General features: G+C 36.1%; 1 protein-coding gene across 3 annotated transcripts; it reads right to left on the reverse strand.

Annotated features, from left to right (window-relative positions):
* Nucleotides 1-1,845: 1,845 nt before the first annotated feature.
* LOC111384565 (sister chromatid cohesion protein pds5-like) lies at nt 1,846-25,267 on the reverse strand. 3 transcript variants are annotated; one of them, XM_023008858.1, is made up of 9 exons: nt 25,173-25,267; nt 24,704-24,965; nt 23,128-23,331; nt 22,850-23,031; nt 21,609-21,735; nt 21,349-21,516; nt 4,393-4,716; nt 2,793-2,843; nt 1,846-2,086 (listed from the first exon to the last, which is right to left on the reverse strand). In XM_023008858.1, exons 2-8 carry the CDS (start codon nt 24,872-24,874, stop codon nt 2,835-2,837), a joined length of 1,185 nt encoding a protein of 394 aa, XP_022864626.1. In that variant the 5' UTR covers nt 24,875-24,965; nt 25,173-25,267; the 3' UTR covers nt 1,846-2,086; nt 2,793-2,834. The 3 variants fall into 3 exon arrangements, with proteins under 3 accessions (XP_022864626.1, XP_022864627.1, XP_022864628.1); XM_023008859.1 differs by having other exon boundaries at nt 25,169-25,267; XM_023008860.1 differs by lacking the exon at nt 1,846-2,086 and adding an exon at nt 2,106-2,597.
* Nucleotides 25,268-25,566: the final 299 nt, after the last annotated feature.

Here is a 25,566-nt window from a genome sequence, read left to right on the forward strand (position 1 = left end):
TAAACTTTTGAGAACAAAAAAAACTTTTTGATCTGTTTGACTAATTTTATGAAAGTGTTTCTTTTATTTATAAGAGCTTGTAGATGAAGTTGGTCCAATGTGACAATACTTCCAAGATATCAAAGTTCTTTTAGAAATTAAGTTTCAAACAAAAATTAAGATAGATTTCTCAAGTAGTGGCGGACGTAGACATTTTTAGTTAAAAAGTACAATCAAATGTTGTACAGATCAAATACTTTGTTCTTAATTTTTTAATAATTCACACTTGACCCGCGAAAACGCATATTTAAGTTAAAAACAATAATAAATAAATCATTTTGCTCATCATTTTCATTCATTTGATTTTGAACATTCCTATGATTAATATTGTACTCATCACAACAAAACGCCTATTTATGATCGGAAGGAAGTATATATAACCAATTTAAATACTAATAATAATTTTAAATAAACACAATTTGTTAAATATATGTCAAAATGGACACAATTATTTATGAGTTATTCTATGTATATAATTTAAAAATAATTCCATATAACATAAATAATTTAAACCCATTTTCAAATCAATTTGACAAAATTCAATATACAAAATACATTAATCGAAAAAAAAAAATAAACCCTAAAAAAGGCTACAAATGTAATCCAAACCCCTTTTTCCCCACTTTGCAACGGCAAACGAGGGCGGCTGTGGCGTAATGACAATCACTTTACAACAATGTCAAATAAAACTGATAGTTAAAAATGTAAATTTAGGTTTTAATTAGTTGAAATTTTGGCAGGGAAGTGAAGGTTCTTAGATGTGGTAATTTTTGAAAATATTATAGAGATTTTGAATAATTAGAAGGGTTAAAATTTTGATTAAAAAAAAAAAAACCATATGAGAGAGAGAGAGAGAGAGAGAGAGAGAGAGAGAGCTCAAATAAATCTATTGTAATTTTACCCTTTTCAATGGGAATTAAAATCAATTTTTTAGAAAATTCTGATAAAAGTTGAAAAATGGTAGATGATCCATGAAATATATTATTAAAATTAATTATTAACTTTGAATTAAATTAAAATCTAATTTAATCCATACCAAACAAGACTATTTAAAAAAATAAATAAATAAATAAAATAAAAATTCCTCAAAGTTGGGGGGCTTTGTGTCCGCCACAGTCAAGAAGCTCTTTTACAATAATTAAAAGCAATAGCAAAAATCATGCCATACAAGTTCAATGTGCTATTCGTAGTGATGGCAATTTACCCCACCCTGCCTCGAATGGGGCAAAAAAACCCACCCCGTCGCGGGACGGGGATGCCCTGCCCCGAACCCACACCTTGAAATTTTTTTATTATTTTATTTTATTTTTTATATAGAGTTTATCTATGCAACATATTTCAAAATCGCTTTTTATTTAAACTTATTTTCTATCACAATTTTTTTAATAACATAATTTACATGTAGACATATAATTTTTTCATACTTTTTATTCACATTCTCTAAAAATCATTTTACATTATAAATAATTTTATCCCAAAATAAAAACTTAAATTTACATAAAGTAAGAACATTCTTTATTAAAAATTCAACTTGAATGTTATCCGTATTTTATTAAACTCGGAATTAAAAAAAAAAAATTAAACGGGGCAAGAAAATTGCCCAGCCCCACGTCCCACCCTGTCCCGTCAAAGGCGGGGCGGGGTGTGGGGCGTGGGGCGGCACGACGCCTCGCCCCATTGCCATCACTAGCTATTTGTACAATTGTATTTGACAAATTGGTTTATAGGTGCTGAATTAACAATATTTCACAGACTGCTTGGACAAAAAACAAAGTTAAACCGAAATGTTGCCAATAACACAAAAAAGATCAATGTATACACATCATAATATAGAAAATGAGGATGCAAAATAGATTATTACACCTCGAACGAACATCATATCTTTCATCTGTTACTTGTTAATAGATGAGTGCACGGATATCAAAAATGGACTTTAACAAAACTATATACCGATAAAGTCACGTACTTCAAACACTTCAAAATTGCAAGGTTCTTGTAATTCTTTTTCCCTTTGTTACTTCAAGTTGTCTCCTCTTTTTCCAGAAACCTGCATAAGAAAAATTACAAACAATTTCAAAACTGTTCACCCCTTGTTTTTTTATCCTCAGGAAGTGCATCAGGTTTTTGTAAGGAACTCATAAGGGCTTGTTAGGTGCATAGCAATGAACAGGATGGACATTCCGATGAGCAACATATAAGTTTGTTTTTCGTATTTCTGATTGTGAACTACCACGGAATCCAAGGTTAAATCTGATAAGCTATTGCCTCCGGAGAGACAGGACCAAATCCAAAATTACAGTTTTTACTAGTATATATGAAATTGTCTTTGCAATATTTCCAACAATGCTAATAGCATGAATTTACATTCAAAGGAGGAAAAAACTATTAAGTGTGGTAAAATGAAGCTAATGGGTCAAGACAGTGGTTATATCCTCACTATGTTGGATATTGACAATTCAAGAACATTAATGTCTTGTTTGGTAAGGTAAATTGAACTAAACCAAGACAAGTTTAATATCATTCTTCCTCCATCTGTGGATACTTCAAGGAAGCTTTCCCTGGAAAATGAAGGGAAAAAATGGATTTATGAAGGTTTAATTACTGAATCGAGAGATGAAGTAAGCAACTCCATAATCTCATTACCAAAATTTAATCCTTAAAAAAAAATACTTTTGTGGAAGATATCGATTTAATTAATTGGAAATTTAATTAGTTCTACACAACAAGGATAGCTAATGAAATAGGTATCTCACCTTGTGTTTCCTCTGGAAGGATGAGAAGAATTAATTTGAGGCCTACTGAACCTGCACATTAAAATTATAGTTCGGACAAGAAACTTAGAACCTTTACCAAATACATGGTCCAGAAGGCATTTAAATGAGATATTTCACAAAAATAAGAATTGGTGTCACAGTATCCTATTTCCTTTTTGAGTAAGATCTGAAAAGGAGATCAATTGTTTGAACCCACGACTTCCATTTAGATTCATATCATAAAGAAAAAATTTGTTAGGCCAATCCAGATTCGTAAATCAAATGCAATAAGAAATGCTTAAAGGCATGACACGTTAAGAACCTTATAAGCTTAGCCAAACATGATACAGAATTGGTGACAATAAAGCTTGTGAAATTCAATGAGGACCAACTTCTATGAAAATGCACAATCTTAAGACTTATTTCGCAAATATTTGAGACCAACTCGCAATAATAGGTTGGAGAAAATGGTACAATTTTTCCACCTAATTAAGTAGAATCTAAGGGCAAAATTTGTATGCTGAACGCTGCATACAAATTAAAGGTGTGGAAGAAAAGAAGGGAGGGAGTACACGCATAGTAACTATTGGTGTGTAACAGAAAAGCTCAACACCAAGGGTAGAAAAAGACGTCTGGTAGTTACGAAGTCAACCCGTGACTGAATGAATGTGTATACGATGGCAGAAGCTACTCAACCCCCCCCCCCCCCCCCCCCCCCCCCCCCCCCCCCCCCCCCCCCGCCCCCACCCCCCCCCCCACACCTGCATATGTACTGCCCCCAACCTAACTTCCAAGAGCATTATAAATATACACCCCTCGTCCCACCCACAATTAGAGGTGGGCACCAGGTGGTTAGGTCCAGTACATAAATCAAAATTCAATAAGAATAGTTGGAAGGGCCAAACTAGAAAAGCACCTGATAAGCTTAGCCAAACATGCTAAAGAATTAATGAAAATAATTTTTATAAAATTCAACAAGGACCAGCTTCTATAGAAACGCAGAAACTCGTGTACTTCTTTTGAAATGGCAATAAGCTACCAATAATGTAACCATTACAGCGTAATATACCAAAAGATCTTTATTTCCCAGAATGGTATGTAATGTGTATTTGGTATATTTATTATTGGACCTGTTTTCCTTGCCTGATTTTAATTTTTATTGTAGTTGATTCTCCTAGAAATGGTTGGATAGCTAGGATAAGGTAAACATTTTTCTCTTTATTATTTTTCTTGTACAGCCTATTTATAGCTCCTCATGCATGTTTTGAATTGATGACCTCAAATACTAACCTATTATTTCAAATGTTGGTCAAATAATTACATATAAGGTCTAAACACATTTTAATCTCATTAATGCAGTTACCAAATGTGCATTTTCTTGACATCAGCATAATATATTAGCATAGAAGAGGACAAGTAGAGATCAAAGTAAGAAAGCATTATAATTCCAACAGCATTTCACAAGTAATTAGCACAAGTTATAGACCAAATCTGCGTGGTAATATAAAAAATACCTACACATCTAATTAAACTCTTGTAAGGGATGACTAAAAATTTAATAACTTAATAGAAATTCTTGACAAAAATAACTAAGCCATACCTTTTTCCTTGTGCGCCTCTTCCTAGAATGAGAGTTTTGAACTGGCGGGCAGGAAAGATCATATCCCTCCTCTGAGTTTAGCAGAGAACTGTGTCTCCCATCCCTTTTCTTAACAACAGGAACGTCCTCACCTACTTTCTTTGTCTCGTCTACATCGATCTGCTTGCTGATTTGATCACAATGGTGTAATGCTTTTGTTGAATTTGCATCAAACTTTCGTTTATTCCTTACATCAGATGTGCTCTTGTTCACCTGTGATTTAGACGATTGGAGTTGACCAACTTCTCTGTGACTAGCAGCAGCTACTTGAAGCTTTACAGCATCCTAGTAGAACCATACAAAATGAAAGGACTATTACATTTACACATATAATAAACTGAACAAAAACAGGAACAAGAAATTTTCTATATTTCTTGATAATTGAACCTCACTATGTACACATCCTTTTATAATACAATAATGGAGCCAAAAAGGAAAAAACAATCTCCTAATATTAGACAATATTTTCAGCCCTAAAATTATCAATCGACACTATCAAAGGAAAGATTTTGATATCTTTCCTTTATACACGATTTCCTACACTTCCCCTCAAGTTAGATTATAAATTTTGATATCTTTCCTTTATACACAATTTCCTACACTCTCCCTCAAGTTAAATCATATATATTGATCATATCCAACTTGCTAATGAAATCGTTAAAATCTCCTTGAGACAACCCTTTGGTGAGAATATCTACCATTTGTTCCCTTGTAGGGACATATACTATACAAATGACTCCCTCTTCAACATTTTCATTGATAAAGTTTGTATCAATTTCTACGTGCTTTGTTCTATTGTGCTGAACTAGGTTGAGTGAAATGCTGATGGCCGCTTTATTATCACAAGAGTTTTATTGGAAATTTCATTCCAACCTTCAATTTCTCTAAGAGTTTTTTTAACCATAGTCTTCACATATCACTTGTGCAGTTGCTCTGAATTATGCTTCGGCACTGCTTCTTGCCACTACATTTTGTTTTTTACTTCTCCAAGTTACCAAATTTTCCCATACAGAGGCACAATTACCTAACGTTGATCTCCTGTCTTCTATTAATTCGGCCCAATCAGCATCCATAAATATTTCTACTTTCCTTTTTTCACACTTCTTGAAGAATAATCCCTTTCCAACAGAGCCTTTTAGATATATGAGAATTTTGTATACTACTTCTAGGTTAGCTTCCCTTAGCGAGTGCATGTGTTGACTCACAACGCTAACTGCAAAAGCAATGTATGGTCTGGTGGGTGTGTGATAGGTAGATTAACTTTCCAACCAGCCGTTGGTATTTATCTTTTTAAACTGGTTCCCCTGTCTTATCTGTCCTTTTTCCACAATCTATAGTTGTGTTGCTTGGTTGCATTCTTCCACAATCTATAGTTGTGTTGCTTGGTTTGCAACTAAGCATGCTAGTTTTAGTCAACAGGTCAAGAATGTATATTCGTTGTGATAAACTGATACCCCTTTTTGATCTTGCTACCTCCATACCCAAGAAGTACCGCATCTGTCCCTGGTCTTTTACTTCAAATTCGGAGGCTAGGCTTTTCTTTAGTCTATCCATCTCAATTATATTGTTTCTAGTGAGGATTATATCATCTACATACACAATTAGGATTGTTATTTTTCCTTCTTCAAATTGTTGGAAAAACATGGTATAATCTGACTGCTCTTGCTGATATCACTAATTCCTCAACACTTTTGCAAACTTGTCAAGCCATGCTCTTGGTGATTGCTTAAAACTGTATAATGATTTCTTGACTTTGCATACCCAGTCTTTTTCATCCCCATTACTGAACCCTGGTGGTATTGTCATGAATACTTCCTCTTCCAATTTTCCATTCAAAAAAGCATTCTTAATATTTAGCTACTTGAGAGGCTAATCCAACTTAGCTGCTAGAGATAGGAGAACTCAAATTGTATTTAGTTTTGCCACTGATGCAAATGTCTCCAAGTAGCCAATACCATATGTCCGTGTGTATTATTTGGTTACCAACCGAGCTTTATATTGTTCTATCGACCCATCAGCTTTATACTTCACATTAAAGACCCATTTACAGCCAACTAGTTTCTTGCCCTTCGGTAACTTCATCATATCCCAAGTTTCATTTTTTTCTAAAGCGCGCATTTCCTTTACTACTGCTTCTCTCCATTTGGGAACTTCCAAGGCCTCCTGAATGTTCCTCAGTATTGTCAGGGTTAGCAACAAAAGTACGAGATTTTGTAGATAGAGTTTGACAAGACACAAATTTAGAGATAGGGTGGAGAGTACATAACCGAGTTTGTTTTTCCAGAACAATAGGTAAATCATCACTTGGAGATCCAGATTTATCGGATAGGATTTCATTAGGCCCTATCACCAGTTGTGACTCTTTTGGTGTCTCAGGTGCGAGGTTTCCCTTATACTTTGAGTTCGGCCTCCTTGAGTAAACTATTATTTCCTTGTCTTTTTGTTTTTCTGCATCTCCCCCTCTATTCAAGTTCCGTTCTGTAGATGGCATATTAGACGTGACCTGTTTAGAATAGGTTGGTTCGAGAAGATAGAGGTCAAAGTTGAAAAATTCTTCAAAGGACATCTCTTCATTCAGATTCTCTCCCTGAAAAAAAGGTTCTTTGAAGTAGGGTGTTTTTTCAATGAAGGTGACATTGTGGCTAACAAAGACCCATTTTGTTGATGGATCATGTCATTTATATTCCTTCTGAGTAGGTGAGTATCCAATAAACACACATTTAAGTGCACATGGGTCTAGTTTATTTTGATGAGAGTGAATATGGGTAAAGGCCATACATCCAAACACTTTCAAAGGTAGGTTAGAGTTAAGACGAAAGGTAGGGAAGTATTTTTGGAATTTTTGAAGAGGTGAGTCAAAGGATAGGGTACGACTGGGCATTCTATTGATTAGATATGTGGCTGTTAATATGGCATTGCCCCAGAATAGTTTTGGCATGTTTGTGGTAAACAATAAAACACGGGCAACTTCAAGAAGGTGTCTATTTTTCCGCTCAGCAATTCGATTTTGTTGTTGAGTATCGACACAAGAAGTTTGGTGGACTATCCCATGGTTTTGTAAATAGTCTCGTAGTGTAGTATTGATGTATTCTATGTCGTTATTGGTGCGGAGTATTTGGATTTGTGTATGAAATTGTCTAGAAATTGATAAACAAGGAGCGGACTTCATGTTTTTCTTTTAGTAGATAGACCCAACAGACTCTAGTATGGTCAGCTATGAATGTGATGAACCACCTTGTGTTTGTTCAATTCGAGGTTTGAGAAGGTCCCCATAAGTCACTGTGGATCATAGTGAAGGATTTAGTTGGTTTGTATGTAGAGTTTGGATAAGAAGTACGCTATTGTTTCACAAATTCGCAATTTTCACACTGAAAATCAGCTAAAATTTTATTCGAAAATATTGAAGGGATTATACGTTTCGAGTACTGAAAATTCGGGTAGCCTAGTCTATAATGCCATAATAGAATTTCACTATCCCTAGAAACAGATGCAGACTCACAAGTTGCAATTTTATGTCATTTACTCACATCAACCTCCTCATAGTACTATAGCCCCTCACGCTCTTTAACACTGCCAATCATCTTCCCTGATGAAAGGTACTGAAAAATACAGTGAGATAGAAGAAATTTAGTCGAGCAATTGGAGTCTCTAATTAATTTGCTAATTGACAATAGATTACAAGATAAATTTGGAACATGTAAGACCAATTCAAGTGGTATAAAATTAGAGATCCTGATAGTCCCTTTTCCTGCAACAGATGAGAGGGAGCCATCTACAATTTTGACTTTAACATTGCCAGCACAAGTTGAATATAAGAAAAACAGATGATAAGTGTCTGTCATATGATCGGATGCTCCGGAGTCGATAATCCAAGGAGTTTTTGATTTTGAAGTGGTACACAAGGTTATGAAGAAATTACCTTTATGAGCTAGGGAGCTTGAATGACCATTAGGAGTGGACTGGCCAGAAGTTTGAAGACTGAAAAAATTTGGTAGAATTGTTCCAATTGTTCGAGGTTGAATGCACCACTTTGAGTAGGGTTGATTTATGCCTCGGTTTGAGATCCTCGACTCCTAGTACCTTGCTTAGCTTCCCGTCAGAGGGTTTTCCATGTAGGTCTCAAAATGTATTTTCTTTATATCCAGGCTTACGACAATGTTCACACCAAGAGCGGCTACGTTGTTTTTGGCCTGACCCTTTTATTGTTGACTTTGATGACATAGCCATGATTTCAAGCCCATTATTTTCTAGCCTAATATCTTTCCCACTAGACCGTCCAATAAGTAGATTTTTCCCAGTAATTGGGCTATGAAATGTGAGCCCGTGTGTCCTACTAATTTCTGGCCCTTTACCTTTCATCATAAGGGCCGACACTTCACTTGGTCCATGAGATTCTTCGGCCAACATCACCAGACGTCACACCTCCTCTCGTCGAACCTTAAAGAAGACCTCGGGAAGGGCATGACAGTGGTCGCCGGCCAAAGATTCGACCTCTAACATCGTCAAGGTCCCGATTTAATCTAGCCAAGAACTCATACACTCTTTCATTCTAAATCTTCTTCCTATACTGCACACTGTCGTCTCCACAGTCCATTCTTCGTCGCTGCTAAGGTCAGCCTCCTACCAAAGTGAGGTCATCTCCATGAAATAATCGGGAACATCTTTGTTTCCCTACTTCATTTGCCACAACCGGGTCTTGATTTCAAAGCTTTGTGATGAATTTTCTGAGTCCGAGTATGTTTCTCTCACTGCGTCCGACACCTCTTTTGCAGTAGAAAGGAAGAGGCAAGTCTTTCCTATTGTTGGTTTCATAGAGTTCACTAACCAGGCGGTGACCATGAAATTTTCCGACTTCCACCGTTGCAGGAATGCAGAATCTGTTGGTTTCTTCATTTCACCGGTAAGGTACCCTAGTTTCCCCTTTCCATCAATCACCAACTTAATTGATTGGGCCCATTCACGATAATTTTTCCCTTTAATTTTTCAACTGTGAGCTAAAAAGATGAGTTCTTGAAACCGTGAGAACCAATTGTGGAGTTAACCTTTTATCGGTTTGTCGGGTGTCGGACATGACTGACCCCGAACTGTTAACGGGAAATTCTGCCATAGGTTGCTAGGTTTAGACAATCCTAGGCTCTAATACCATGAACAAAAAGGGGAACAAGAAATTTTCTATATTTCTTGATAATTGAAACTCACTATGTACATCCTTTTATAATACAATAATGGAGCCAAAAAAGGAAATACAATCTCCTGATATTAGACAATATTTTCAACCCTCAAATTATCAATCAACACTATCAACGAAAAGATTTTGATATCTTTCCTTTATACACGATTTCCTACATAATCCATCAAGTGGGAACCACCCCCTTAAGCTCAATCGAGAAGTAACACATTTATTTTTTATAGTTAAATCTTCAACACAGCCCCTCATATGCAAGATGAATTCATTTTTATCAAAGGACTTTCACAATCACAATTTTCATAAATAGGTAGCAGTATGATTTGAACTACATCATCCAAAAGTTCAAAATTGTTAGAGATGGGACACAACTATTTATTTATATTTAATCTTTCATCAGATAATAAATAAATATTGTCGGATTTCTAGGGAGTAAAACTAGGAAATCCTATATGTTTTCTGATCTGTAATCTAGAGATAAGCCATTTTATTTTCTGATTTTATGGCCTTCCTAAATCGGTGGCCTTTTTCCTTCTATTTAAATTGTAATCGTCATTCTTGAATAAAATAAGAAGCATAATTCTTTTTCTTTCAAACTATATGGTATCAGAGCTTTGTGCTTCCCTTTTAATTCGTCCTCCCAGATTTTAATTCGTCCTCCCAGATGATGTCATATAAGTCGGCCATGACCGGCGCCTAAAGAAACCCAACCGCCGCTTCCGATGCTCCTGAAACCGCTCAGCCCAACCCCACCGTTCCTCCCAATTCCACTGCTCCTCCCTCGTTCGCATCTGCAGATAATTATCCCCAAATTTCAGCCTCTTTTCTCATGACAACAAAACTCAACGGACACAATTGTCTTGAGTGGGCTCAGTCCGTCAAATTAGCAATCGATGGCAGGGGCAAAATCAGGCATCTTACCAGCGAAACAACGAAACCTGCTGTCGACGACCCGAATGTAAAAAGATGGCAGTCTGTAAAAGGTCTCGAACCCGCCATTGGAAAGCCTCATTTGTTTCTTCCCACTGCTAAGGACGTCTGGGAGGCGGTTTGGGACCTTTATTCGGATCTGGAAAATTCTTCCTAAATTTTTTATTTAAAAACCCGACTTTGGAAATCCAAACAGAACGATCGCAATGTTACTACCTACTACAAGGAATTGGTAACACTATGGCAGGAACTTGATCGATGTTATGATGATGTCTGGGAAAATCCAAATGATGCTGCTTGTCACATGAAGAGGGAGGAAAATGACAAGGTCTAAATGTTCTTAACTGGCCTTAACAGGAATCTGGACGAGGTCAGGGGCCGTATCCTTGGTCGGAAACCACTGCCTCCTATGCGTGAGGTGTTTTTGAGGTTAGACGCGAAGAATCAAGGAGGAAAATAATGTTGCACAGGACCGAATCTGACCTTAATCTAGAGCCTAACAGTTCTGCCCTTGTGTCTAAAATGGATTCAGACAATGATGGGCAGAAGAAACCATGGTGTGATTATTGCAAAAAACCGTGGCATAAAAGGGATACGTGCTAGAAGCTTCATGGTAAACCAGCCAACTGGAAACCAAAGTCCAAAAGAGAAGGTCGAGCTTACCAAACCATATCTCAAGAAACTCAAGAACTTTCAACCAATTCAGATGCAGTTCCTTTCTCCAAGGAACAATTAGAGCACCTGTACAGGTTATTTCAATCTCCAAAAATGTCCTTAACTCCTTCCTGCTCCTTGGTACAAAAGGGTAATTCTTTTGTCACTGCTTTTTTAGGTGTTATCCTTAACTGTGCTCTTTCTTGGATAATTGATTCTGGCGCAACCGATCATATGGCTGCTCCCAATTGTTCTCATCCTATAGTCCATGTGCCGACAATAAAAGGGTAAAAATCACTGATGGTTCACTCTCGGTAATTGCCGGGATAGGAACTATCAAACTCACTTCATTGATAACCCTCCATGATGTACTCCATGTTCCCAATTTGTCTTGCAATTTGCTATCCATCAGTAAAATCACATCTGATCATCAGTGTCAAGCTAATTTCTATTATTCTCATTGTGAGTTTCAGGAATTAATTACGAGGAGGATGATTGGCAGTGCTAAGGAAAAAGATGGACTCTATTATTTTGTTGAAGGACCTAACTCAAGTAGGCAATGTCAAAGTACTTGTTTAAATTCTGTTTCTGATTTCGAGAATAATAATGTTATGCTATGGCACTATAGGTTAGGCCATCCTAGCTTTCAGTATTTAACACTTGTTTCCCAACTTATTTCGGGATAAAAAAATCTGTTATCTTTTCAATGTGATGTTTGTCAGTTTTCTAAGCATCATCGTGCATCTTTCCCCACCCAACCTTACAAACCAACTACACCATTTACTATGATTCATAGTGACATCTGGGGACCATGTAGAATACCTACATACTCCGAAAAAAATGGTTTGTGACCTTTATTGATGATCACACGAGAATTAGTTGGGTGTATCTGACGAAGGAAAAATCTGAAGTGGAAATAATTTTCAAAAACTTTTTCACCATGGTACAAACACAATTTCAAAAAAATATTCAAATATTGCAAAGTGATAATGGTCGAGAATATTTCAAAAACATGTTAAACCAATTTTTTCTTGAAAGAGGGATTGTTCATCAAAGCTCTTGTGTTGACACTCCACAACAAAATGGCTTAGCTGAAAGAAAAAACAAACATTTACTGGAAGTAACTCGGGCATTGTTATTTACCAATCAGGTACCTAAATATCTTTGGGGCGAAGCCATTCTTACTGCTACATATCTCATGAACAGAATGCCTAGTAAGATTTTAAACTTTAAAACACCTTTCGATGTTTTTCAAAAGTTTTATCCAACAAATCGACTTTCTTCATCTAGACCACTAAAGATATTTGGTTGTACCGCTTTTATTCACATTCATAAACAAAATCGGGGAAAACTCGAACCCCGAGCCACAAAATGTCTATTTGTGGGATATGCACCCACTCAAAAAGGGTATAAATATTTTGAACCCATTTCCAAAAAAATGTTTGTTACCATGGATGTTACCTTTTTTGAATTACAACCCTATTTCACACCTCATCTTCGGGGGGGAGAACCAAAACAAAGAAGATTCGGCAACTATTTTCCATGATCTTTTCCAAACTACAGAACCGCAAAATGATTCTTCTCCAACCTTGATCATTCAACCTAAAAACCCTAGGTACCGCTTTTATTCACATTCATAAACAAAATCGGGGAAAACTCGAACCCCGAGCCACAAAATGTCTATTTGTGGGATATGCACCCACTCAAAAAGGGTATAAATATTTTGAACCCATTTCCAAAAAAATGTTTGTTACCATGGATGTTACCTTTTTTGAATTACAACCCTATTTCACACCTCATCTTCGGGGGGGGGGGACCAAAACAAAGAAGATTCAGCAACTATTTTCCATGATCTTTTCCAAACTACAGAACCGCAAAATGATGCTTCTCCAACCTTGATCATTCAACCTAAAAACCCTAGCGTCATTATGCCAAGTGAGTCAAGTTTCTAGGATACTGAAAAGGGAGTTCAACCTGAAAACTCTAGCGTCATTATGCCAAGTGAGTCAAGTTTCTTGAATACTGAAAAGGGAGGACCTCCTATAGTGACAACTCATGATGTCCCCAACAAAAGAACAACAAGGAAAACATTTGACATTGTCTACTCGCGATAAAGGACAACTCAAAAGAAAGGGTCCTCCAATCCTTTGCACTGCCCATAATCCGTAAACCCTCCAGGTAATGTCCTCACCGAACCTTTACCTCATGTTCAACTCAATTCATCTTCTAATTCTGAACTCTCCAAGTCTAATTCCTATCCTGAGATAGCTGATTCTGAACTTCCCATTGCAATCCGAAAGGGCACAAGGTCTTGTACCCATCATCAATTGTCCAATTATGTGTCATATAAAAATCTCTCACATGTATTTCGTGCTTTTACCTCACAATTGTCTTGTATGGAGATTCCTAATACTGTGCAAGATGCTCTGAAAGTTCTTGAATGGAAAGAGGCTGTCTTTGAGGAGATGAAAGCTCTTGAAAAAAAGGGCACGTGAGAGGTAGTTGATCTACCAAGAGGAAAGACAACTGTAGGATGCAAATGAGTGTTTACAATCAAGTATAAATTTGATGGCTCTCTAGTACGATATAAAGGTTGATTGGTTGCCAAGGGATTCACTCAAACCTATGGTATTGATTACTTAGAGACATTTGCACCAGTCGTAAAGCTAAACTCGATAAGAGTTCTTTTGTCACTTGCAGCTAATCGTGACTCGCCCCTGCAACAGTTGGACGTAAAAAATGCGTTCCTTAATGGCAACTTAGAGGAAGAAGTGTACATGGAAGCACCCCCAGGAATCTGTGAAAAGTTTGGCACAAAGGTATGTAAACTGAAAAATTCTCTCAATTTGTTAAAAGTCAGGGGTATACTCAAGGACAAGGTGATCATACGATGTTTATAAGACATTCACATGATGGGAAGATAGCAATACTGATTGTGTATGTAGACGATATAATTCTCACCGAAGATGATGTACTTGAGATGAACCGATTGAAGACTTCCCTCTCATCAACATTTGAGATCAAGGACTTAGGATCTCTGAGATATTTCCTTGGAATGGAGGTTGCTCGGTCAAAGAGAGGAATTGCTATCTCCCAACGGAAGTATGTCCTTGACCTTCTCAAAGAAACTGGGATGAGTGGTTGTAGGCCGGCAGACACTCCAATCGATCCTAATAAAAAACTGGGTGATAACAAGGAAGGTGATCCAGTAAATGCAACTTGGTATCAAAAGTTGGTAGGAAAGTTAATCTACTTATCACATACACGACCAGATATTGCCTTTGCTGTGAGTTCGGTAAGCCAGTTTATGCACTCACCCTACGCAAAACATCTTGAAGCAGCTTATCGAATTCTTAGATACTTGAAAGGTACACCAGGGAAGGGGTTACTCTTCCAGAAGACCACACAGCAGAACATAGAGGCTGACACTAATGCAGACTGGGCAGGCTCAATTATTGATCGGAGATCTACAACAGGATACTGTACTTATGTTTGGGGAAATATGATCACATGGCGAAGCAAAAAACAGAATGTGGTTGCAAGGAGCAGTGCCGAAGCAGAATATAGGGCTATGGCTAACGGGGTTTGTGAGATGCTATGGCTGAAGAAAATTCTTGAAGATCTACGGATGCCAGTGAACATGCCCATGAAGTTATATTCTGACAACAAAGTTGCCATAAGTATTGCTCAAAATCCAGTACAACATGATCGCACGAAGCTTGTAGAGATTGACAAACATTTCATAAAAGAGAAGATTGATAGTGGAACTATTTGTATGCCGTTTATCCCCACTACTCAACAAACAGCCGATATTTTGACCAAAGGACTTTTCAAACCTAGTTTTGAACTTTGTATAAGCAAGTTGGGCATGATAGATATCTACGCTCCAACTTGAGGGGGGGTGTCGGATTTCTAGGGAGTAAAACTAGGAAATCCTATATGTTTTCTGATCTGTAGCCTAGAGATATGTCATTTTATTTTCTGATTTTATGGCCTTCCTAAATCGGTGGCCTTTTTCCTTCTATTTAAATTGTAATCGTCATTCTTGAATAAAATAAGAAGCATAATTCTTCTTCTTCCAAACTATAAATATTTTCCTGTATTCACCTGATTTTATTCTAGTAACCTTATTACTCATTACCACTTAAGCATCTACTATTGCTACGTTAATGAAAAATCTACCACTAAAGGGAGTGAGGAAAAAAAGAAAAGAAATAAGTGGAGGGTAGGAGATTTTGCAATGGGCACCTGGGCAGGAGGTCACTAATAGTCTGACAATGACAATAGTTTAACACATAAGGGCAGCAAGTAAATTTCAAATTTTCTAGAAACAATGAGGGTGCATCTTCAAAGCTATCTCAATTCTACTTGTAAAGACAAAAAAGGTTATGTATCCCCCTAACCATTTTTTCAATCCTCAACATTCCATTGCACAGCACATCTTGCCCCTGGGGACGGTTTCCGTTCAAAAAGTCCATTAAAAGGTGTAAAAGAACATTTTGCCCTTCATATTTCTAAATTAGCAAAATAAATATACATATGTTTACAAACACACACAAAAAAAGGGTGCGACGTAATATTGATCGTCACTTCAAATCACGCTAACAAAATATTTGGAAAGAAACTGTCAGCAGGGACCAGACTGTTATTGAGCGGAAGAATAAGAATAAAAGAAGTTGGGGATATAAGTGCAATAATAAGCGAAGACTGGAGACTTCTAGTACAAACTCTCGGAATACCCAACCTATAACCTGCTGCCATGGATTCATCTATCATTTGGGGCTTTCCAATGGTACTTGAAAGATTGTTTTATGCCGATTTTTCATAGAGGAAAATAGGCAAACTGGGAAAGGTAACCAGCACTGGAACAACAGCCAGTTCTACGTCATATCTGAATGATGTAGTCCATTTAAGAACACTCATCATGTAACATCCTTTTATCTACTAATAGTGTTCAAATTGGTGCATTACCAAATCATTCCTCTATTGCTAAAGCTGTAGATATAGGGATTTTGATTACATAAAGACAGTTTCACCCTAACGAAGTTAATGATCATGTGTATATATTCTTCAACCAATTGTAAATCCTTCCATACATCCAAAAGATGCACCATACATCCAAAAGATGCAAATGCTTACATACCTTCAACAACAAAGGCTTACCTGAAAATTTTCCCTTATAAGAGAAAACCTGAACAGTAAAGACAATATCTGCATTTCTTCCTCACTTTGGATAACCGTCGGTCACTCTTATGAGAGCACGGTGGTTTTGGAATCACAAATGGTGTAGATTCTTTTGTAAGAAGAGATGCAAAAGATTTTTGTAACATTCTTGATGCATCGAGGGTGTTGGTGGTAGGGCAGTTGTGGTGCAGGGTTGGTAGAGTGGCAGGCAGTGGGTCAGGGAGCTTAGGTAGGTTGGAACTTGCCCCCAGGAAGGAAAGAGGAAATTCTAGAGAGAAGCCAAAGAACTTCCCAGACAGAGTCTTTGTTCATTAAGCCATTTTCTATGCAATTTGTCTGCTACTACATTACCTGCAAGAATTGGATATGGGAACAACACGGCCAAGTACAAGCCAACACCCCTAGGGCCATGCTTGCAGCCACATGGATGGTATGCAAGTTGTAGGTAGACCTTCTTATTTCAATTCAATCATAACAAGCTAAGCATTCCCAATAAATTTAGGGCTGGCTAAATGATTGATTTTTATCCATTCAATAGAGTTAGATAAAAGTGAGACTGATAATCAATCCATACCTCCTCCTCCATACGAGTCTTTGCAGAATGAAATTTTTCAACAGGTAGCCATGAAAAATCATATCCCTCCTCTACTTTTAGCTTAGAATTGGGTCTCCTATCCCTTTTTTTCACGGAGGGAATATTCACACATCCTTGCTTGGTGACATCCAGACTCCTCTGCTGTTTGATCTGATCAAAATACTGTAATATTTTTTTTGATGAATTTGCATTAAAATTCTCTTCATTCCTCACATGGCCTGTTTCCCTGTTCACAAGTAATTTGGACTGTCCGAATTGACCAACTTCTCCAAGACCAGAAGTAGCTGCTTGAAGCTCTTCAGCATCCTGGCAGAACCACAAATCCAAAAGAGGACTGTTTTTTTCACGGAGGGAATATTCACACATCCTTGCTTGGTGACATCCAGACTCCTCTGCTGTTTGATCTGATCAAAATACTGTAATATTTTTTTTGATGAATTTGCATTAAAATTCTCTTCATTCCTCACATGGCCTGTTTCCCTGTTCACAAGTAATTTGGACTGTCCGAATTGACCAACTTCTCCAAGACCAGAAGTAGCTGCTTGAAGCTCTTCAGCATCCTGGCAGAACCACAAATCCAAAAGAGGACTGTTTTTTGTTACATAAACCCTCAGAACTGATAACTGGAACTAAATATATTACAATTTATGCATTATTACTTATACATCTGCTACTGTTACAACAATATCCATAATAACGTAGATGTCCAAACATGGGACAATAGGAATCACTGTTGCCACATCTGGATTCAGATCTAGAAATAAAAGTCAACATCAGAATCTAAACTAGAAGCAAAAATTAATATGTAAACAAGTAATGCCAAAACAAAAGTAAGATACAATCATATGGACAAACCTAGATATAATAGTATTATATGTATTCATGAGACTAAATAAATGAAAATAAATTTCTAATGACAACACAAGAAATATTTAAAAGAAACTTGAGAAAGTTCAAAGAACCAATCAACTGTACTTGAATATTGTCAAGTTTTGAGCCCATCTCAAAGCACCTGCTCCGGTTTTGGTCCACGTGGAAAAGGCCTCAAGGGTTGTTTGACTCAATCTTACATTTATAGCCCACAACCTTCCCTTCACTGTACAATGTGAAATTCTATAATCCACCCCCTTGGGGAGCCCAGCATCCTCATCTGCACACTTTCCCCTAAAACACTGAGCCTAATACCATTTTATACCTAACCCATAACAGTTTAATGGTAGAGCTCGAGAGCTTCAACAACATTTGAACAGCTGCTACTTAATCATCAGCAAGATAGTGAACTTTCAGAAAACACAGCATTATTTACAATCTCCAAGCCTTTACAAGCAAGAAAACAACTTATCAGACATAAACACATATTACCATAAATATATATGATCCTACAATTGGGATAGTTCAACAAGATAGATGGGAAGTTCAACAATGACGTTTGCATTTTGGAACAGCAAACCTTTACTAGCAATTGGTGCGACTTTAGCTAGACAAGGAAATACTTTAGAACCTGTTTGAGCCCCATTTTTCAAATATTTTCAAACTCATTTTCAACTGCATATTCTATCAATTAAACAATTTGCACGTAAATCCAAAACTTTGTTCTACTTTTTAACCACTCATTTTCCAAAAAATAAATATTACAAAATCCATTTTCCATGAAAGATGGGGCTCAACCAAGGTTTTAATGTTCCAAAGAAAAAAATTGGTTGAGTCTAACTCAAGGGATATGGCCTAAACACATTACCCTATCTGCCAGACTCAGTGATAGACAAACATTTTTCCATTTTCTGTCGTCTTCTTTCCTTTGGAAGTAGGATTACTTGATAATTGATCTCATAAAAAGTAATTTGCTAGCCATTAGATAGTTTTTCCTCCAGAAATGCAATCTTCTTCACATCTGAATATCATGGTAATATTTGTAGATGCTCCCAAAAAATTGTCTTCCTAGCAACCAGTATTAACCAAGAATGATTAATACATTGTCCTTCATTACTTGTTGACCACATGGTTCAGTTTGACGATTTAATATTACAAAAATTGTTGGAATATTTTTTATTCCAAATCATATTAGATTAGATACAATCAAGAGTTTTTGTACAGCTAAATGATAATTGCAATATAGTTTTTCCTTGTGTAGGACTAATAGAGAACTTTATATAATATCTTGAATTATTTTCTTCTCAACTATTAAAATAAGAGAACCCCATATCTTTTAAAACCTAATTGTTTGCGTTTTATTCACTCTTTTCAATGTCTGCAGTCATGGAGAAAGCAGATCAAAATGATAAATATGCCAAGAGTGATTTTTCCTTGCAGCCCTAAGATAATCTGCACAGTTCTTGAGTTTTTTCCACTAAATGAAGAAAAACCTCAAACAGTATAGCAACACTATGATGAAAGCTCAAGTGCGACGAACAAAATGTATTTGTCAATGGAGCCATCTCCAAGCCTAGCATTTGGGTTCTGGAAGCAATGTGATGATATGGTGGCTTCCTGGATCGTCAATGTTATCATCCTGTGACTTGCAGGTATTGCTATCTGTACAAAAACAACTAGGGACCACTGGTTGGTTCTTGAAGAAAGATCATCACAGATTAATGGTCTGAAGATGTTCAAACTCCAACAAAGTATGAGTTCCATATTTCAAGGTTCTTAATCTATAAGTACTCCTCATCAATACAATAGATCTTATCATTTGACGAAATCTCTCCCTCTCACCATTCTTTCTTAAACAGGCAATGCTTGATGGGAAGTGGAGAGAGGCATAGGAGAAGTTAAAGCTTTAGAGGACAAATACCCTTAGGAACTCACTTCTTTCCCGCCAAACAAGAAGGCTATAGGTTGAAGATGGGTGTATAAAACAAGAATTAAACCCATCAGCACCATTGACTGTTACAAAGCTCGTTTTCTAGCTAAAGGTTATAACCAACACGAAGGGCACAACTATTATGAAACTTTTGCACCAACAACCAAGCTAACCACGATGAGAACTCTACGAACTGTTTCAGAAGTTAAACTTAGGATCTTCACCAACTTAACTTATTTCATGCTTTCTTCCGTAGATTTAGAGAAGAAATAATAAAAAATAAATAAATAAATAAAGTTTACATGCAGCTCCCACTGGGTTTTCAAAAATCAGGAAATGAGAATACAATTTGTAAACAAGAAATCTGTATATAGCTTAAAGGAAGGTGTAGGTCTGTTATTTGCAAAGCTGTATAGTTTATTAAGACTTGAAATATAATTTAAAAGGTCAACCTTGTTAAGAGGGATATCCCAAACCCTTATACGTTGGTCACAAGTTTCATCTTTATTTAACATGGGATTTATAATTGATACTCAGCAATGGAAAGTTGTCCTTGAGTTGCTTGAAAAGTTAAAGTCTCCTTGATGCATGTCGCTTGAAAACAGAATCAGAAGTTGAGTAAGTCAAATAGAGATATCAAAAGGCAGTTTATGTTGATTGGAGATTCTTATATTACTTGATGGAAATGGTCGACTTTATAAAGGTATCTATCTGTTTGCATCTAGTTCTTTTCACTTGCTTATGCTTTAGTATCTTGACATCATATCCATTCTCAACAATCTATCACAATGCACTGTGCGTTGATAGGATATTTTTCAATTTCTATGACGGAGTATTGTGAGGTTAGATGAGTACTCTATTTACTTGAAGACATTGGCATTCATTATTCCCAGACTTTGGAATTTCACGCAGTAGCCAATCATCTATCTAGATAAAAGATTTGAAGGTCGATACGGAGTTGCTAAGGCAAGTTCATGAATGAACTAATCACGTAGAAATATTCTGTCATCTAGTTTGAAAGAAGGTTCAGAAAGGAATTATTTCTACCAAGTTTTTCGTCCTCATAATGAACTAGCAAGCATACGATTGTACTAAAGCTCTTGGTGGGATATCTTCCATCATTTACTGTCCAGAAAAGGTGCTCAACATCTTCATATGCCATCTTGAAGAGGTGGTGTAGGAAATATTGTTGATTCCAAATCATAAACAGACACAATCAAGGATCACTATAATCTTTCTCTATTTTTAGTTTCCTTTAATTGAGATTTGTAAAGCTAACAGATAAATGCATATATAGCTTTTCGGAAATAGGATTTATTAAAGATTGCATAGAAATAAACAAGCATATCAACGAAACACAAACAAGCATTGATTTGTCTATTCTTCATGTCAAGATAAAAAATATAAAAATATAAAAAAAAAAATAGCACTTTTTCTACCATTTAGATGCTGTGAGCACAAGATGTATAGTTTAAACTTCGAAAAACAAGAAAATAACAATTATCCACATTTTCATATTGGAACACACATTCAGTTTAACTTTAGTTATGACTAGGAGAGAAACACCACCATATTTTCCCTTTGAGTTGCACCCTGGCATATAGATGCAACTATATTAGCATAATCGCCAAAAGAAATGCCCATGCAACTCACTGCTTCTTGGAGATATGGCTCGAGTTTAGGAGCACATTTTTCAAGAACTCTCTCCCCTATCTTGAAGGAAAAAGGAGATAGACACTGAAACACAGAAGGAAAAAAAAATGAATATATTAATATAGTCATAAGGGGGTAAGTAAAAATCGAAGAACTTCAACATCGAGTTCAATTACTAGATTCTCCTTCTTCACACTAGCTAGAAGGACAAGCAGAAGATCCAATGACATTTCATCGCTGCTGTTTATTGCCATGATCATGATTTTCTCCATGCTACTAATTACAACAGGAAGCTGGATAGACCTAAAATTGACAAATTGAAGTCAGATGTAAATATTTGCGACAGAGAAAATTTCTTCAATGAATCAAGCATACATCACGTTACTATGTAAATCAATTGCAAAGCTCACGCAAACATATACAAATACTCTCCTGTATACGCATATGACAGACATTCTAGCTTTTCTTGAGCTAATTTCGCTGAATTAGTGAAAGCATTAATTGCCTATTATTACAATAATTATCAATCAATGTGGAATTATTTATCGCAATCAAAGCTGGGTATGGTAACAAGATCAAAGAAATTCATACCTCACATAGTTTTTTGTTTCTACAACAGTGACATAGAAGGAAATTAGATAAAAAAAGGACTCTTGATGCATGAGTGAAAGTATCAAAGCATTTAACATGGAGAGGTAGAAATTATGGACTAACAAGATAGCATCCCAGCATTACCATGGGATCAATTTCCCAAATTTTCATCAATGACTACTCCTCAAATAGGTGAGTTTTAAACACCTTAAATCTTGCAAAATTGTAGCACGTCCTTGGGTTTGGGGATAACAGAAAGTGAAACTCGCTGTTATTACGCTGACATGCAACCATGGTATCAATATTAAGTCTATGGCCTTCAGTGAATTGATTTCCAAATAAGAGATTTGCCATTTTAATTTATCCAAAAACCAATGAGCATTACATTTTCTTCCAATGGGGAACAAGTTAAAAGCCAACCATTGGCTTCATGCGAGGTACTTCTATTCCTTTCTACAAGCAATGAGTCATTATCTAAGAAACAAAATATTTGTTAACATGCGACATGGCCATGTCCACGTCCTTGAAGAATTCCACTGGTAAAGAACTAGCCAAAGAAACTGAACGGAGCCCTCATCAGAAGATTCAGAACTACCTAGAACACAGAAAAATAAGATTGTGCCGAGTTTGGATTTCCAAATAATAAAATGCTTTTTCCATATAAAGAACTTGGAACTTCGAAATAATATGTCATAATTACTGAAATACTTGGACTTCAAGAAAAGTATTAAGCCTACGACATTTAAAAAGAGGCAACAATGAGACAAAGAAGACGATTATGAACAGTTGTACAGATAAAAAATGGTAAACTTGGGAGAACACTTACTGTATGGTATTTAAGAACTTCTGGAACAACTCCACAAGTAGTGCATCTAACTCCAGATCCCACATCACCACACATAAATGCACATCTGCAAACACCTGAAGCATTGATAGAACCTTCAAATAGCCATGACCAGTCATGCATGACAATTTTCCACATGCCATCACAGCCAACTGAAAATATTCCTGTTCAACAATTAAATGCAGAATTAAAAACTTGTGTATCAATGATTTCACATGATTATAAAGAAGAAATGGCAGCATATCAATAGTAGTTAGTACCTTCATGTAATCATCCTCTAAAGGCTCATTGGGGGCTGTTATTCTCATTAACTGAGTGAGGCATGATGTCACGAAAATCTTGACATCCAATTCTCCATGTCCCAGGAGTCCCACCAGCGCCTTCTTTGCAGGTCGCAGCACCTTTTTCATTGTCTTGTTTTGCTTTATCCCTTGTCTTACTTTAGACAAGAGATTCTCTAATTTCTGTATGGCCAACAAAAACCAGAGACTTATTTATACGCTGGACATAAACATTATCTAAAGAAAGGAAAACATGTAATGATACACAGAGTAGTGACTTATCAAAATACTGAAAAGATCAGATTGACATTCTTTCATAGTGAAACATCTTCATTGTGAATGTCAAAATATTGTAGATAATGAAAGTAAACAAATATGAAGTGAAATAGAGAAATAGGAAGTACAATTGACATCAAAACATCATTACAATCAAGGTTTCATTGCATTACCAAAACCTGATTCTAGAGCTAAATAATTACAATATAAGTTAAGAAGGTTCCAGATCAATTGTACAATTCATCCTAAGTCATTCATAAAACACTACACTATCTCTCATGCATCAATGTCATGGCAAGATTATAACCTAAACCGTCTATAAGTGGTCTACTCAGATTTTATACCTTTATACTCTGAATTTTGTAGTATGTGTATGTTTTGAGATTTTAACCAAAGCATTTCTTCCTGCACTGATGTTGAGGGTCATAAAAATATTTCAATATTTAGTAAAGGCTGCTGTTACCCCATTCCTCCCCATAGTTCGTCACATTACCTAAGTTTGCATCAGATTGATAAAAATAAATGCAATAAAAATAATTCCTTTTAGAATTTTTGTACGTCATCAAGACTAAACTACTTGTAGTTGCTTTTCTCCATCAGTGGTTACATGGCCAAAATTTATAATTCAACTTAACCGTAACCCTAAAAAATTTCTTATGTTTTGAACATCAACAACATTATAACTCCAGTGAGGCCACCAGTTCTAAACCAACAAATATTCACACAAAAAGAACCACTCAATGAGTGAGAAACTTTGCAGACTAAGACCTCGTTTATTAATATCCAACAAGACATCATCGACCAACGAAGAGTTTAATCATCAAAAGAATCTTTTTACTTCAAATTCTCATGCTTCACAATTAAACATCAGCTAAATCATCCATAAAGTGAATCAAACATATATGGATCTCAATTGATAAAAAGACAACCTAGAAAGAGTTTCAATATCAAAAGAATAGACTTCAGATTCTCATTCTTTACTGTTAAACAAGTCAAATCATCCATAAATTCTAAAAGGTGGTCCAATTTATAGAAAGAAAATCACCATTCATGAAAGAGATTTTAGTTTGTTGCCAACTACCAATTAAAGCAAAATCCTTAAGTGGCCACAATCGATAAAGAGTTTGATTATCAAACTAATCAACAGAAAAATCAACTACAAGAAGAATCAAAAACCTTAGTGTTTATTCATAAAAATGAAATTCGCTCAAGCAAATTACTCATGTAGGCTAAATAAAAACATTCATTTAAATTCTGGTCACAGAAATGCGGGGCTTACATCCAATTCTTGCAAGAGCTCCTCGTTGGTATACGCGAGCTCAAGAAGAGATTTCCCGGTCCGAATGAGATGTGTGTATAACTGCTTCTCAGCGTCTTCTGAAAGAACATCATCAGAAGCCACATTTTCAGAGGTTCTTTTTCCTTTCAAACTGGAAGACGAAGCCGCCATTTACTCTTTCCCCTCAAAACGCAGAAAACGAAGAGATATTCTATGGAAATCCAAAACAAATGAACCGCAGTACGCAAATGCAATAGAAAACCTGTTGAAGCAGTAAGTGAATGACGGAATAACGCAAAACTTGACAGCCCAGAATTTACTCAAAAAACGACAGATTAATGCAACCAAATTACGGATTCTATGAAAAGTGTAACACATGCAGAATTTCGGAAACGTAACATTGCAATTACAAAAATTTCAAATTTCAGCAAAGAAAAATCCAAGCAATCTTAATGTGCTTGGTACCTACTGTTCTGGTATGTATCGGGCGGATAGTTTTGGCCTTCCTTTCTTTTTCCTTTTCCATTTTGTAGAAATTTTTCTCCATTTATTGTCAAATTTGAGTTTCAGATTTTCCTTCAAAAATTCTCTATTTTAGCTGTTTGAACTTCGATTTTTGACTCTGTACATTGAAGTTCAAAGTGGGCCCAATTAATACAATACAAAACTTGTAAAAGGTTATGAACATTTAGCCCCATTTGGTCGAAAATTTTTATCCAAAAAATTAATTTTTTAATTTTTATTTCACTATTTCGATCGTCATTTTTGAATTCTTCACTCATTTGTGAGACCCACTTTTCTTCCTAACGGTCAAAAAATCAATTCTCATAATTACTACCAAACAGCCCTTAACCTCGTTTGAG

This window comes from Olea europaea, unplaced genomic scaffold (assembly GCF_002742605.1).
Source record: "Olea europaea var. sylvestris unplaced genomic scaffold, O_europaea_v1 scaffold294, whole genome shotgun sequence".
NCBI classification, from domain to species: Eukaryota; Viridiplantae; Streptophyta; class Magnoliopsida; order Lamiales; family Oleaceae; genus Olea; species Olea europaea.